We start from the raw sequence: 14,425 nt of genomic DNA on the forward strand, positions 1-14,425 counted from the left end.
AAGTTTTATTCTTCATACATCAACACAGAAACATATCCAGTCACATGAGTTCCTTTTCTGAGTTCCTCGGCACCCCATGCAACCAGAGTGACTGCCTTTTATTTATTTATTTTTGGCTGCGTTGGGTCTTCGTTGCTGTGTGCAGGCTTTCTCTAGTTGCAGTGAGAGGAGGCTACTCCGCTGCTCAGTAGTTGCGGCGCATGGGCTTAGTTGCTCCGCGGCATGTGGGATCTTCCCGGACCAAGGGGCCTCTCACCGCTGTGGCCCCTCCCGCCGCGGAGCACAGGCTCCAGAAGCGCAGGCCCAGCGGCCACGGCCCACGGGCCCAGCAGCTCCACGGCATGCGGGATCCTCCTGGACCGGGGCACGAACCCACGTCCCCTGCAACGGCAGGCGGACTCTCAACCACTGCGCCACCAGGGAAGCCCTAAAGGAAACTTTATATGAATATAATGCGCATGAAGTCACAGGCTCTACAAGTTTTATTCTTCATACATCAACACAGAAACATATCCAGTCACATGAGTTCCTTTTCTGAGTTCCTCGGCACCCCATGCAACCAGAGTGACTGCCTTTTATTTATTTATTTTTGGCTGCGTTGGGTCTTCGTTGCTGTGTGCAGGCTTTCTCTAGTTGCAGTGAGAGGAGGCTACTCCGCTGCTCAGTAGTTGCGGCGCATGGGCTTAGTTGCTCCGCGGCATGTGGGATCTTCCCGGACCAAGGCTTGAACCCGTGTCCCCTGCATTGGCAGGCGGATTCTTTTTAAAATAAATTTATTTATTTATTTATTTATTTCTGGCTGCGTTGGGTCTTCGTTGCTGTGTGCAGGCTTTCTCTAGTTGCAGTGAGAGGAGGCTACTCCGCTGCTCAGTAGTTGCGGCGCATGGGCTTAGTTGCTCCGCGGCATGTGGGATCTTCCCGGACCAAGGCTTGAACCCGTGTCCCCTGCATTGGCAGGCGGATTCTTTTTAAAATAAATTTATTTATTTATTTCTGGCTGCGTTGGGTCTTCGTTGCTGCGCGCGGGCTTTCTCTCGTTTTGGTGAGCGGGGGCTACTCTTCGTTGCGGTGTGCTGGCTTCTCATTGCGGTGGCTTCTCTTGTTGTGGAGCACAGGCTCTAGGTGCGCGGGCTTCAGTAGTTGTGGCGTGTGGGCTCAGTAGTTGTGGCTTGCGGGCTCTAGAGCGCAGGCTCAGTAGTTGTAGCACACGGGTTTAGTTGCTCCACGGCATGTGGGATCTTCCCTGACCAGGGCTCAAACCCGTGTCCCCTGCATTGGCAGGCGGATTCTTAACCACTGCACCACCAGGGAAGCCCCAGAGTGACTGCCTTTTAATCTAGTTATGTACTGGGGTTGCACATAGAGTTTGTATAACAAAAGTAATTCCACGTCTAGAGAATTCCCTGGCGGTCCAGTCGTTAGGACTCCGTGCTCTCAGTGCCGAGGGCCGGTTTCAATCCCCGGTCGGGGAACTAAGATCCTACAAGCTGTGCAGTGCGGCCAAAAAAAAAAAAAAAAAAAAATCCACATCTTAAAAAGTAATAATCTGAAAACTGCTTGTCTAGCCCAACCTGCTCACCGTGCAGATGAGACACCAAGGCTAGGGAAAAGAAATGGCCGTCTTGGGTCACACAGCAGTTGGAGGAAAAGCCTGGCCTAGAACCCAGGTTGGCAGGCCCCAGTTCTCCCCAGAGACAGAGGAAAGTTTTCTCCATCCTTTAAGGAGACACATTTGGCTTGTGGGCTTGTGACGAGGAATTGTGGAGGGTCCATTCTGGGGGCGGGGGTTGGAGAGGTGAGTGTGAGGGATGAGGGGTAGGGAGGGGGAGAGGAGGGTTGGGAGGGGTTGGCAGCAGGCGCTGGGGGAGCAGCACCAGGGCAGAGCTGAAACAGCCCCTTTAAGCACAGCTGACCCCCTCCAAGGGCAGGAAGACCACAGCCTTACTTGTTGCAAGTATCCCTCCTGACACCCCTGGCAAGGACAACTTGGAGAGGAAGAGGCAAGAGTCCTCCCATGAACATTCCTCAGGATCCTGGGGGCATGTAATTATTATCCATCCCTTCTCCCCAGTTCCTACCTTTTCTTCAGAGTCAACAACACCTGCCAGCCCCACCCTTCTACTAGTCACTTTCATACTGTGTGGGCATTCCCATTGCTAATTTCATCTATGGAACCCCTACCCCTCAGTTTTCCCTGCTTCCAGCTATGAACCATGTAGGAATTTGTGGAAACCCCACAACCACCTAGCCAAGGCATAGCTTTCCCAGGAGCAGCTGAAGGGGGAGAGGAAGCCTGTTCCCTTCACCACCGTGAATCCTCCCAATGGACCGGGTCCTGTTGGCCACTTCAGGCCAACGGCCCCTCCCCTCCCCACTCAGCCCCACCCCCTGCACAGGGGATGCCAGGAAGTCCAAGCCAGGATAAGAGTGGGCATAAGCAGGCTGAGCCAGGGACCCTCCCACTGCTCTGGAAACCTGGTGAGCCTGGAGTCTTGGAGGGCTCCCAGGACCCTGGAGCCCTCAGAACATGGCACTTTTCCGCCTTTGCTGAGAGATCCAGCTACCGGGATTCACGTCCATCTGCAGCATCTTCATCACCCACTTGTCACGACGGGCACCTTCAATGAACTCATTCAGGGACAGCTGGCCTGCACAAGGGGTAGGAGAGACGGTCACAGGGGGAATGGAAGAAATGGGGTGGGGGTGGGAGGTGAGGCCTTCTCTCCTTGGGTGCGCCTACACCTTGTACACAGATGAGCCTGCGGCCTCAGGGCCTAAGCTTGGGCCTTGTCGACTCCCTGATTCTCCAGGAGTCACCTGGAACCTTCAAGGGTTTCTTTAAGGGACTTTATTTGCAAGTGAGTTTAAATTTTACTTCTGCCCGCGGTACCCTCAGAATGCTCTTGAGGGCTCTTCTGGGTGTGTTCCCAGCCAGCTGCCTCCCTGTACAGCCTGGGGCTGGGGCTCTGAGCAACAGCGAGGAGAGCCCAAGTAGCCGGCTCTTAAGTACATGACCCCATTTTTTCCTTTCAACCATTCTTAGCCCCATTTTCCAGGTGAGGAAACTGAGACCAGGCTGAGACGGTAAATGTAGCGCCCTGGTCTGCCCGACTCCAAAGCTCCTCTTCTTCCACTGCGCTTGCCTGGCCTCCATCAGCAACTCCCACAGGAGTTTTAATCACTCTTACAAACCTCACATGCTAGTGACGCCCTTGTTATTTTATGTATTCCCCTCCACACCCATCTCACTGTCAGCAGGTGAAGGGCCTTGCCTAAGGTCACGTGGATAGAAAGTGGGGTGATCCAGGATGGGTGCCGTGCCCCCCACCCGCCCCACCATCCTCTCTGCCCGTTACCATCTCCATTCTCATCCACCAGAAGGAAGATCCTGTCTACGACCTCCTCAGGTGTGAGCAGCTCGCCTTGCTCATCAGCCTCCATCTCCACCCTGCAGGCTTTCTTCAGCTTGTAGATGGACTGTGGGAGAGAACCCGGTGGTATCCACAAGACCCTGCACGCCCTGCCCTCTCCCCAGGACCCACATCCCTCGGCAGCTCGTCCCCAGCGCTGTTCCCCAGTCTGTGCATCTGAGGGCCACGGGACCAAATTAAAAGTGACCCGTGGGTCCCATTGTTCCTTCAGGGTCCCACTGGCCTAATTCCAACCGAGGAGTTCCCGGCTTCACACACCGCTTCAGCCCCACGCCTTTGGCATTTCCACTGTGAGTGTCAGAGCTGACACCCAAAACCTTTAAGGAGGGATGTGGACGGCACAGTGATGGTCTAAACTCCACACTACAGAGGAAGAAATGGAGATTCAGAGAGGAAAAGAGATTTTAGTGTATTTATAGATGTATGTGTATGTGTGTGAAATAGGATGACGGGAGAGGGAAAAGCACAGGTGTTTCCCTTGCCCTGTTTCTGGCAATGAGGCAACGTTTGGAAGTGAAACGGGGAAGAGACAAATGTGAGGATTATCCTTAGTCCTTGGTTGGAGCTGAGGACAGAGGTGTGCCTTCTGGGTCCCCACAGCCCAATGCAGCGCCTGGCACAAAGCAGGCCCCACTAACGGTGCTGGGAGGCTCAGGGGTTACAGGCAGCCCAGCACCTCCTGGTGGATGAACTTGGGCAAACCACACAACCTCCACGGGCCGATTTCCTTATCTGTAAAATGGACCAACAATCCCCTCCTCAGAGTGCAGGTCTGGGGAGAATAGGCTAATGCAGGTTTCGTGCAGAGTCTGAGCTGTAGTACTTTTTTTACCCCTTGCTTGTTCTTGCTAGTAGTCAATCAGCTTTGTTAGTCTTTTCAAAGAACCAACTTTTGCTTTTGTTGACTTTCCTTATGCATTTGTGTTCTGTTTCATTAATTTCTGCTCTTTATTAGTTCTTTTCTTCTGCTTACTTTGGCCTTAATTTACTTTTTTTTCTAATTTCTTGAGATGACTTCTTGCATCACTGAATTTTCAGCCTCTCTTATTTTCTGGTATATACATTTTAAGGCTACCGATGTTTCTGCAAGTCCAGCTTTAGCTGCATTCCACAAGTTTTGTTATGTTTGCATTATTATTCAGTTCACAATACTTTGTGTGTATGTGTGATATCGTTTTGATTCATGGAGTATTAGGAAGTGGATTGCCTAATTTCCAAACAGATGGGGATTTTCTCATTCTCTTTTTGTAATTGATCTCTAGCTTAATTTCACTGGGGTCGGAAAGCACACTCTGAATGATTCCAATGCCCCTTCCCACCCCCAGCCCCAGGGGCCCCCACTTCAGCAGCCAGCACTCACAGCCCAGTGGGGTCACATGCCCAGTTGCCTGCCCTGCCCCCCCACCCTGAGCAGACACTGACCTCCACGATGTCCAGCAGCTCCAGGCGGTCAATGAAGCCATTGCGGTCCTTGTCATAGATCTTGAAGGTCCACCTCAGCTTGTGCTCCAGGGTGCCCCTCAGCACAAGGTTCAGGGCTGCCACATACTCCAGGAAGTCGATGGTGTCGTCCTGCATCGGGAGTGGGAGCTGTGAGGCTCCTTCCCGCCCGCCGCCGTATCTCCCTGGAGCGCAGGTGTGAGCCCTAATCTAGGCCACCATCCCTGTAAACTCAGGGCTTTGCCTCCTCCTTGCATTCCGTGTGCCTCTGCATCTGTGTTTGTGCTACTCTCTGCCCTGGGATCTAGTCCCAGTCTCCATGCTCACCCACTCCTATCTGTCCTTCAAGGCTCAACTCAAGGGTCCCCTTCTCCAGGAAGCCTTCCTTCTCACACCACTTCAGCCACAATGATCTCCCTCTCCCTCTTCCAACACTCCCAGCACCTACCATCTATTCTACCCTTAAGTGTTTTGTGTGTCTCATTCTCTACATTCTATGCTCCGGGAGAAAGGAGAGGGGTTTACATTGCTTTTATCCCTCCTCCATGCCTAGCACAATGCCACTTCCACCCAGAGTCTCATAAATATTTATGAATCAATGAAGAAATGATTAAGTCTGAATTTGAGACTAACATAGTTTTGACAGGAAATTAGAAAGCAGGACCTCACGTATTTCAGGGTCAGGATCTCAGCCCTCCAAATCAAAAATTGGAATTGTCATCTCTCCCAGGAGTGTCTGTCATTCCCATGACTTTGTTTTTCTTTTAATATAAATTTTTTTTAAATTTATTTTTTAATTTATTTTTGGCTGTGTTGGGTCTTCATTGCTGCACGTGGGCTTTCTCTTGTTGTGACGAGCAGGGGCTGCTCTTCGTTTAAGTGCACAGGCTTCTCATTGTGGTGGCTTCTCTTGTTACGGAGCATGGGCTTTAGGCATGTGGGCTTCAGTAGTTGTGGCACGTGGGTTCAGTAGTTGTGGCTTGCGGGCTCTAGAGCACAGGGTCAGTAGTTGTGGTGCACAGGCTTAGTTGCTCCGTGGCATGTGGGATGTGGGATCTTCCCGCACCAGGGCTCGAACCTGTGTCCCCTGCATTGGCAGGCGGATTCTTAACCACTGCACCACCAGGGAAGCCCATTCCCATGGCTTTGTAATCAGAAATGGCATTGCTGGCCCAGAGCCCCACTGTCCCACTGGGTCAGGTCACTCAGCCCCGGTTCAAGGGGTGCCTGGGTGGGCAAGGTTTGAGCAACAGAAGAACACGGCCCCAAATGAGGGAAACAGCAAAAGCCTAACGAAAAACCAAGAAAATAAGATGAGCCTACCTGAAGAGTTTTATTCAACATCCTTTATATAATTCCTTCTGGTCCTCCACACTCCTCACAATGTATTTACCTAATTGAGGTTAGACTGTAGCTATAATTTTAGCTCCTGGATTTTTATTTTAAAATTTCCCATGCCTTCAAAATTATTTAAAATCATACCTTTTCTTCTTCTTTTTCAGAGGAATACTGGGAAGTCCCTCTTGCTGAACATGGTTTTGATATTTTATGTGACACAATGAACATCTTTGTACATATGTATTTTTTCTTATGTCTCTGGTAATTTCTGTAGGGTAGATTCTTAGCAGTTGCTGGTTGTTCCTCGCCCCCCACCAGTAGTCTTTTTTTTTTTTTTTTTTTTCTTTTGGCTGCGTTGGGTCTTTGTTGCTGCACGTGGGCTTTCTCTAGTTGTGGTGAGCAGGGGCTACTGCAGTGGCTTCTCTTGTTGCAGAGCACGGGCTATAGGCGCGCGGCTTCAATAGTTGCAGCACGCGGGCTCAGTAGTTGTGGCGCACAGGATTCGTTGCTCCACGGCATGTGGGATCTTCCCGGACCAGGGCTCGAACCCGTGTCCCCTGCTTTGGCAGGCGAATTCTTAACCACTGCACCACCAGTGAAGCCCCTCTATGAATTTTTTAATTGAAATATAGTTGATGTACAATATTATATAAATTCCAGGTGTACAATTCAGTGATTCATAATTTTTAAAGATTATGCTCGATTTATTGGAGCATACAATATTGGCTATATTCCCTGTGTTGTACAGTATATCCTTGTAGCTTATTTCACATTTAACAGTTTGTTCTTCTTAATCCCCTACCCCTGAATTGCCCCTCTCCACTTGTTCTACAAAATTTTATCACGTGTATATACGAGTAACTCTCAACACAAAGAAACTCTCTTGTGTTACCTCTTAAGGGTCACATCTTTCCCCCAACCGTAACACTTGACAACCACTGATCTGTTCTCCATCACAATAATATTTTCACTTTGAGAATGGTACATAAATAGAATCATATAATGTATAACTTTTTTTCACTCAGCACAATGCCCTGGAGATTCATCTCAGTCACTGCATGCATCAACAGTCAACAGTTCCTTCCTTCTTATTACTGTATGGTGCACCATTGTATGAATGGTCCCTAGTTTGCTTTCTGTTTGCTCATTGAAGGTTATTTGGCTTGTTTCCAGTTTTTCTTCCCCAGCTCTACTGAGGTAATAATTGCAAAACAGCCTTATAAAGAACACTGTGTAAGATTAAGGTGTACAATGTGATAACTGGTTGTTCTTTAAAAGGCTATTTTCATTAGTAATTATTATTTATTAAGCTTACTAAAAATAGATGTTAGGTTTCTTTTAAAATAAGAATTGGGTAGGAAAATGTGTGCAAAATGGCTGGTAGGGATCATCTGTTTTACATACATCATCTCCCTCAGGTCTGTCATCCCCATGACATGGATGAGGAAACAGAGACTCAGAGGTTGAATAAGTTGCCCAAGAAATTCCCGCCCAGCAAGTGGCAGAGCCTTTCAAGCTACATGCCTTCTCCAGTTCATCAAGGTTGGGAGAAATGTCTTACTCCATGCAAGGTCTATTATTGTCTAAGAAATGAGCCTGGTGTCTAGCACCAAGGGGAGAACAACAAACAAACAAAAAACCACGGACAAATCCCTACTCTCCAGACCTCTAGATTCCCCCACATTCTTTGTCTAGAACCTTCTGTTCTCATAACATCCTGTCTCACAATGAGACGGTTTCCACAAAGACCCCTCGCCTTACCTGAGGCCCACTGTAGAGCAGCCCCTTCCTGACAAGTGATCTCCCCTGCGAGCTTACTTCAAACCCCCCCACCCCCCCGGACCAGCTCTGGAAAGCTTCCAGCTGGGGCTAATTTCATCCGTTGCACATGAGCTCTCATCAGCTTCAGTTACCCACAGGGGCCCAAGATGATAGAAATGGCTGTCTACTCAAGAGCTGGAGCAGAAGTGACAGGAACGTGATCTGCTCTGTGGGATTACCTGCCTCGTTTCTCCGTGAACGGGCTGCACTGGTGAACCAACCCTGACCCCCAACACTCCTTACATAACGATCCCAAAGGACATTTGAGCTTCATCCTCCCTTTTCTTCCATCCAGTGCATCACAGGCAAGCACCAGAGACGAGTGTTACTACCACCACCAGGAGGGGGCGTAGCAGCAGCAGAGACCAGGTACTCCTACCTCCTTGCCTCCACCGAAACCCTGTTTCCACCACCTCAGATTTTGACCCGTGAGCAAGATCTATGAGCTCTTTTGATTTTATTTGCCCTAGAAATCTCAGACCAACTGCCTAGAAACAAGACTTGCTGATACAAAGATTGTGCCAAGGTGGAAAGTGGAGTCGGGTGGAGGTTTGGAGACACAAAGTGGGAAAAGAAAAGAAAGAAGGCTCAGTCCCTGACAGAGGAGCTGAAAACACCTGCCTGGAATGCTCTTCCTTACAGCAGGAGGCCAAGTAATAAATAGAGAAGGGATGGTGGAGTTAGAAAATTATCAGCTGAGGCCAAACCCAGGGGATGGGCATTTGATGAGCAACAGGAACTTTACTTAGTCTCAAAGTATCCCCCTATAAGATGCTTATAAATTACAAAGGAAAAATAGTCACTTTACAGTGGTGGAACCTGGCAGAACACCATGTATCCAAGTGATCGAAGTGAACCACTCCACTAATGGGACAAACTAACATCATGTGCCCCCTGACATGATGCACTCAGGAGGACACAGCATCTCTTCTGGGGCATTTCTGCCAGAAGTGTAACCTGAATCTCATCACGAGGCAACATGGGACAAACCCAAATCATTGGTCTGCAGTCTTCGAAAATGTCAGAGTCAAATAAGATAAGGAAAAGCTGAGATTAAAGTTTCCAAATTAAAGGCTAAGAAAGAGACAGGACAAGTAAATGCAATGTGTGATCAAAAAAAAAAAAAAAAAGGTTATAATGGATGTCATCAGGACAATTGACCAAACTTGAATGTGGATTGTCGATTAGATAACAGAATTTATTACTGTTGAATTTCCTGATTTGATCACTTATTAGGTTAAGAGAATGCCCTTGGTCTTAGAAAATACACAGTAGAATACTTGGTAAAAGGTTGTGATGTCTATAATTTTCTTTAAAAAATATGTATGTATATTTATATGCACAAGATACACATATATGTATATATTATGTGTATGTATATATACATAAATACATAATACATTACATGGAGAGAATGGTAAAGCAAATGAGGCAAAATGTAAACAGTTGGGGAATTTGGATAAATTGTACATGGGAATTAATTGCACTATTATAATTTTTCTGTAAATTTAAAATCATACCAAAATTAAAAGGTTGTTTTAAAAACAAATGATGAATATTATATGCTGATTTATAGGAGGAGATGAGGTATAAGAGGTCAGCCATATTACTCCCAGGGGCTTCATAATCACTTTGAGATCCTGAATTGTTATTATACTGAATTTTAAATGAATTTGAGGAAGATTGATAAATCTATGATATTGACTCTTGCTATATATGATCTATTTATTTACTCTTCTTATGACATTCAACACTTAGAAAAATCATTTTCTCTCTGAAAAAAACCCAACAAACTGCCTTCTGGGCAGGAGCACTTGCCTGGGACTCAGGACCCCTGAGTATATGATCTTGGTCAATCAATTCACTGAATTTGGAATAACAACCTCTGCCTGTTCCCTCCCAGGGCTGCTGCTGCCTCAGAGGCGCCTGTGGAGAGGAGCTTTGGGAAGGCTGAAGCTCACTCTGGGCCCCGAGATAGGGTTCATCTCTAAGGAGGTTTCTGTTGCAGGGAATGACGCTGACCCCGCCCCCCCCCGCCCCCTACAGGCGATGAGGAGATGTGCACTGACTGGTACCAGGGTCAGGTTGGGACCTGAAGAAGCATTCCCAGTGACTCTCTCTAGAAAGTGAAGCTCTCCCCCTACAAAGAAGTGGGGTACCCACCGCTTTCTCCAGATTAATTATCTAGGTCCAACCCACCTCCCCCTCAATTTGGGGGACTGAAATAGGTATTTGAGGCAAACCTAATGGTTTAAAGTACTGCGGAGGCACTGGACTGGATGGCCTTAAATAATGAAGGGATTTCAATGTTTGAATTCAATTCCCAAGCGCGCATTTACAAAATATATTATCTTCTTAGCTCTTGGTGCCATCCAAGGGCTGGAAGAAACCCTGTGGATGGATGATTTCATGGAATCTTTTATGGCTTGAAGAGTAGAAAGGGGCTTTTGCAATAATCCGTCCAACCTCCAAGTCCAGGAAGGAGCCTCCTCCAGCTTTCTGGGTGGGAAGAGCTGACCGGTCTCAATTCGAAGGACCCCAACAAGGGGGCGCTCACAACCTGTTCCAAGATAGCTCCGCCCATTTAGAGCAGCTCTGGGGCCCCTTATCTTTACAGCAAGGGGTGCTCTGGTGGGTGCGAAAAACCAGGCCCTCCGGCTACAGAGCCCTGTCCACTAATACACACAGAGAGGGCTGGACCGTGCGCCTTTCTGCAGAGTCTCCCCTCAGCTCTCAGGAAGAGGGCCAGTCACATGAGAGCGGAGGGGTGGAGGGGAGGAAGAGAAGATGGAAAGAGGAATGATGGGGAGAAGAGTTTGGGGGAACAGTGAGACAGAAAAGGCGAGAGGGGATGGAGAGAAACGAAGAGCAGAGGAAGAGCAGGAGGGCTGGGGAATGGAGCTCCCACTGAGGATGCTCCTTTAGCACTGGGATGAGACCTGAGCCATCGGTCCTCCCCCTCAGGGCGCCTTACCCCGTTCTTGTCGAAAGCTCGGAACATGCCCTCTACATACTGGGTGGCCTCCTCGTTGCCCGCGACCTTGAAGAAGTGCTTAAACTCGTGCATGAAGAGCGTGCCGCTGGGGCACTCCTCCAGGAACTTCTTGTACCACTCCTGCAGCTCTGCCACGTCCACCGCGCCGTTCTCCTCTGCCTCCTCCCAGCTGAACTGCTGCCCCATCCTGGCCCCCGGGGATGTCAGGGAGCAAGGGTCTGTGCTTCTTCCCCGGCTTCTGCCAATGGATTCCTTAGGCGAGGGCCCTCTTCATCCCTTTCCTCCTCTTAGCCAGGCTCTTCATCATCTCCTAGCCAGCAGAACAGGATGGGAAGTGCAGGGGGCTGGCAGCAAGGGGGCGGGACCAGGCCAGCTAAGCGCCCTAAGATCATTAGAAGATTCCCCTGGAAGGTCTGACCTCCAGTCAGCTAAGCTCCCCCAGCTTCACCCCTCCGTTTAGTCTCATCAACCAACTAAGCTGCCAGGCAGATTCTGAAGAGGGAGAAGGGGAGGACACTGAGAGGTAGGCAGATGGAGGGGGAGTTGGGAAGACAGGCTGAGACCCTCCCATCTCACACGTGCTCCCTGTCCCTTTCCGTTGGGCACCATGCTGCTCCAGGGAGGCCCATCTTGGAGATACAGGAGACTCTTAAGTCCAGAGAGGAAGCAAGGCCAACTTCTAGCCCATAAAACAGAATCACTGGTGAGCTGGGGCTCGCCCTTCACTTGGCCTAATGAGAAGCAGCAGGGTCTATGATGCGAAGGGCTCTGGGTGAGCACCTCTGTCCCCAGGCTAACTCAGTCCCCAGCACGGTATCTGAAGCTCCTTTACAGATCACACCCCTGAGTCTTGGAAGTTCTCCACCTCCCAGTTTAAAGTACAAATACTTCCCTCCTACACCCTTTATCCAAGACCTATGAGCAGGGCTCTTCCCACTTTTTCTCCAAAGTATAAACACATGAGACGGTTCTGGGAGCGTGGCTTAACTTATCTCTGAAGGCTCTTACTTTTATATTAAAGGTTCATGCGAATTTGGTTTTGAAAATTATCTTTTTAAATTTATTTATTTTGGCCGCGCCGCTCGGCATGCAGGATCCTAGCTCCCCAATCACGCATCGAACCTGCATACCCTGCGTTAGAAGTGTGGAGTCTTAACCACTGGACCACCAGGAAAGTCCTGCGAATTCGTTTTTGAATCAGTTATATACTCATGCTTATGTTAATGGAATATAAAAATGACACCTCGAAGAAATCAGAAAACCTGGAGCACTAATTTTTTTGAGATTTTAGGGGCAGTCCTTCCAGTGTGTCTCATAATCTCAGGGGCAGCACTGCCTGCCTCCCACTGGGTGTTCATTCCTGAATTGCTTTGTACATTCCAGTCTCGACCTCCCTCTCTGAGTTCTTCTAATTTCCTTGCCGTCCCTGAAGGTGGAACCCTGCTTCCTCTGTCATCCTTTCAAGTGCCGATGGGTTTTTCTCCCAAATCCCACGTGCCTCCGGGTCTGGAGGTTAAGGCTGGTCTCCTCCTTGTTCAGTTGTTGCCTCTACCTTTCCTCTTTTCTCCCTCAGAAATGCCAGTGCCTTCGAGGCCACGTCTGGCCCTCCCACCTTGTACTTGTCCTTACTGTCATCATTCACTGGTGACGTCACCATTCGTCCCAAAGCATCAGGTGGACAGCTGGTCCCTCCCACTCTGGCCTCAAAGGTTCTTATCTCCCCAGTTCCCAAGAGCTTTTCTTCCACCCCACCTTGGCCCCCATTCACTGTGGTCCCTGGGCCAGCAGCTGCAACATCTGGGAGTCTGTTATAAATGCAGATTCTCAGGCCCCTCCTCCCCTAGTGAATCTGGAACTTGGGGTTGTGGGGCCACAGTCTGTGTTTTAAAAAGCTCTCCAGGTGCTTCCACGGCACGTGAAGTCTGAGAATGTCTACCAGAGGCCTTGCTACCATGAATTTCTCTGATGGTCTGAAACGTTCAAACACTGTCATTGCCTCTCCTTCCACTCACTTACACTAACAGCTTCACTCCAGCAACTCACCAGCCCTGTTGAGACTTCTAACCCGTCTATCACTATGCTTTTTAACATCTGACACATTCTCACTTTCCTCCTTATCCTTACGCACGGCCCAGAACTCTTGTCATGTCCTTGCCATGACCTTGACCTTTGCGCCCCTCTCTCCCTCTAACTACTCGCTGGGCAAAACCTGACCCTGGATACAGCTATCCCCTTAACTAGGCACTAACACCTCATCTGCACCCGAGGCTGAACACAGCTGGAAAAAGTCAGAAAATCACAATGGCCGCACACACTTCAAATAATGCCGGACAGTTGTACTGCACGCTCTCCTCTGCTGACTTGAGTCCCTTCTCCCCGAGATGACTCTTCCACCATGCTTCCTGCCCTCGCTCCCACGTTCAACTGATGACCTTGTCACGTCCTTCACTTCACAAGAGAAGCAGATGCATCTGACAACCACCTCATCCTCCCGTAGCAGACACACCTCTCTGCACCTGTGCTCACATACCCGGCCCCTCTTCCTGGTTCGATGGATGCAGCGTCCCTTTCCCACTTCTCCCCCTGTCAGCTCCTCCACTTGGTTTCTAGATGTCACCTCCCTTTGCCTACTCAAGCACTTCATGTCCACAGTAATCCCTTTCTCTTCTGCACCCTCCATTTATCCTTCTCTAATGGATCATTCCCGTTTGCAGATGTGCTTTAATATCACCTTTATGAAAACAAGATTAAACAAAAAAAAAATTCTTCCTTAATCCCACATTCAGGATCCCACTGTGACTTTTTTGGGCCTGCCCACGTTTGCCTTCATGGGTAACAAGATTAATATTGATAATTAAATATTAAATAAGGAAATATTAAAAGTGCTATTTTATCATTCATTGGTAAAAAGATGAATATAATCCAGTCCAGTCCAGGTTGCATTATATTAATTCTTTCTTCTGGTTTTGAAAATTAAAACATTTAAAAGAAATTAAAAATATTGTGGGCCCGGGGACTTCCCTGGTGGCGCAGTGGTTAAGAATCCGCCTGCCGATGCAGGGGACATGGGTTCGAGCCCTGGTCCGGGAAGATCCCACATGCCACGGAACAACTAAGCCCATGCGCCACAACTACTGAGCCTGCGCTCTAGAGCCTGCGAGCCACAACTACTGAAGCCCGCAAACCTACAGCCTGTGCTCCGCAACAAGAGAAGCCACTGCAATGAGAAGCCCACGCACCGCCACGAGAGTAGTCCCCGCTCACTGCAACTATATAGAGCCCACGTGCAGCAACGAAGACCCAACGCAGCCAAAAAAGAAAATAAAGAAAAATAAATATTGTGGGCCCTAGGTACTGTGCCTACTGGATCCACTGGCCCTGCCGATTCCTACTCCCATCC

The 14,425-nt window shown here is 49.0% G+C and overlaps 1 protein-coding gene across 1 annotated transcript; it reads right to left on the bottom strand.

Moving 5' to 3' along the window:
- Positions 1 to 1,752: 1,752 nt before the first annotated feature.
- GUCA1B (guanylate cyclase activator 1B) lies at positions 1,753 to 11,211 on the bottom strand. The gene is made up of 5 exons (XM_007120308.3): positions 11,005 to 11,211; positions 4,854 to 5,003; positions 3,357 to 3,477; positions 2,476 to 2,648; positions 1,753 to 1,774 (listed from the first exon to the last, which is right to left on the bottom strand). The coding sequence occupies exons 1-4, from the start codon at positions 11,209 to 11,211 to the stop codon at positions 2,521 to 2,523; spliced, it is 606 nt and encodes a 201-aa protein (XP_007120370.1). The 3' UTR covers positions 1,753 to 1,774; positions 2,476 to 2,520.
- Positions 11,212 to 14,425: the final 3,214 nt, after the last annotated feature.

Source organism: Physeter macrocephalus, chromosome 18 (assembly GCF_002837175.3).
Source record: "Physeter macrocephalus isolate SW-GA chromosome 18, ASM283717v5, whole genome shotgun sequence".
NCBI classification, from domain to species: Eukaryota; Metazoa; Chordata; class Mammalia; order Artiodactyla; family Physeteridae; genus Physeter; species Physeter macrocephalus.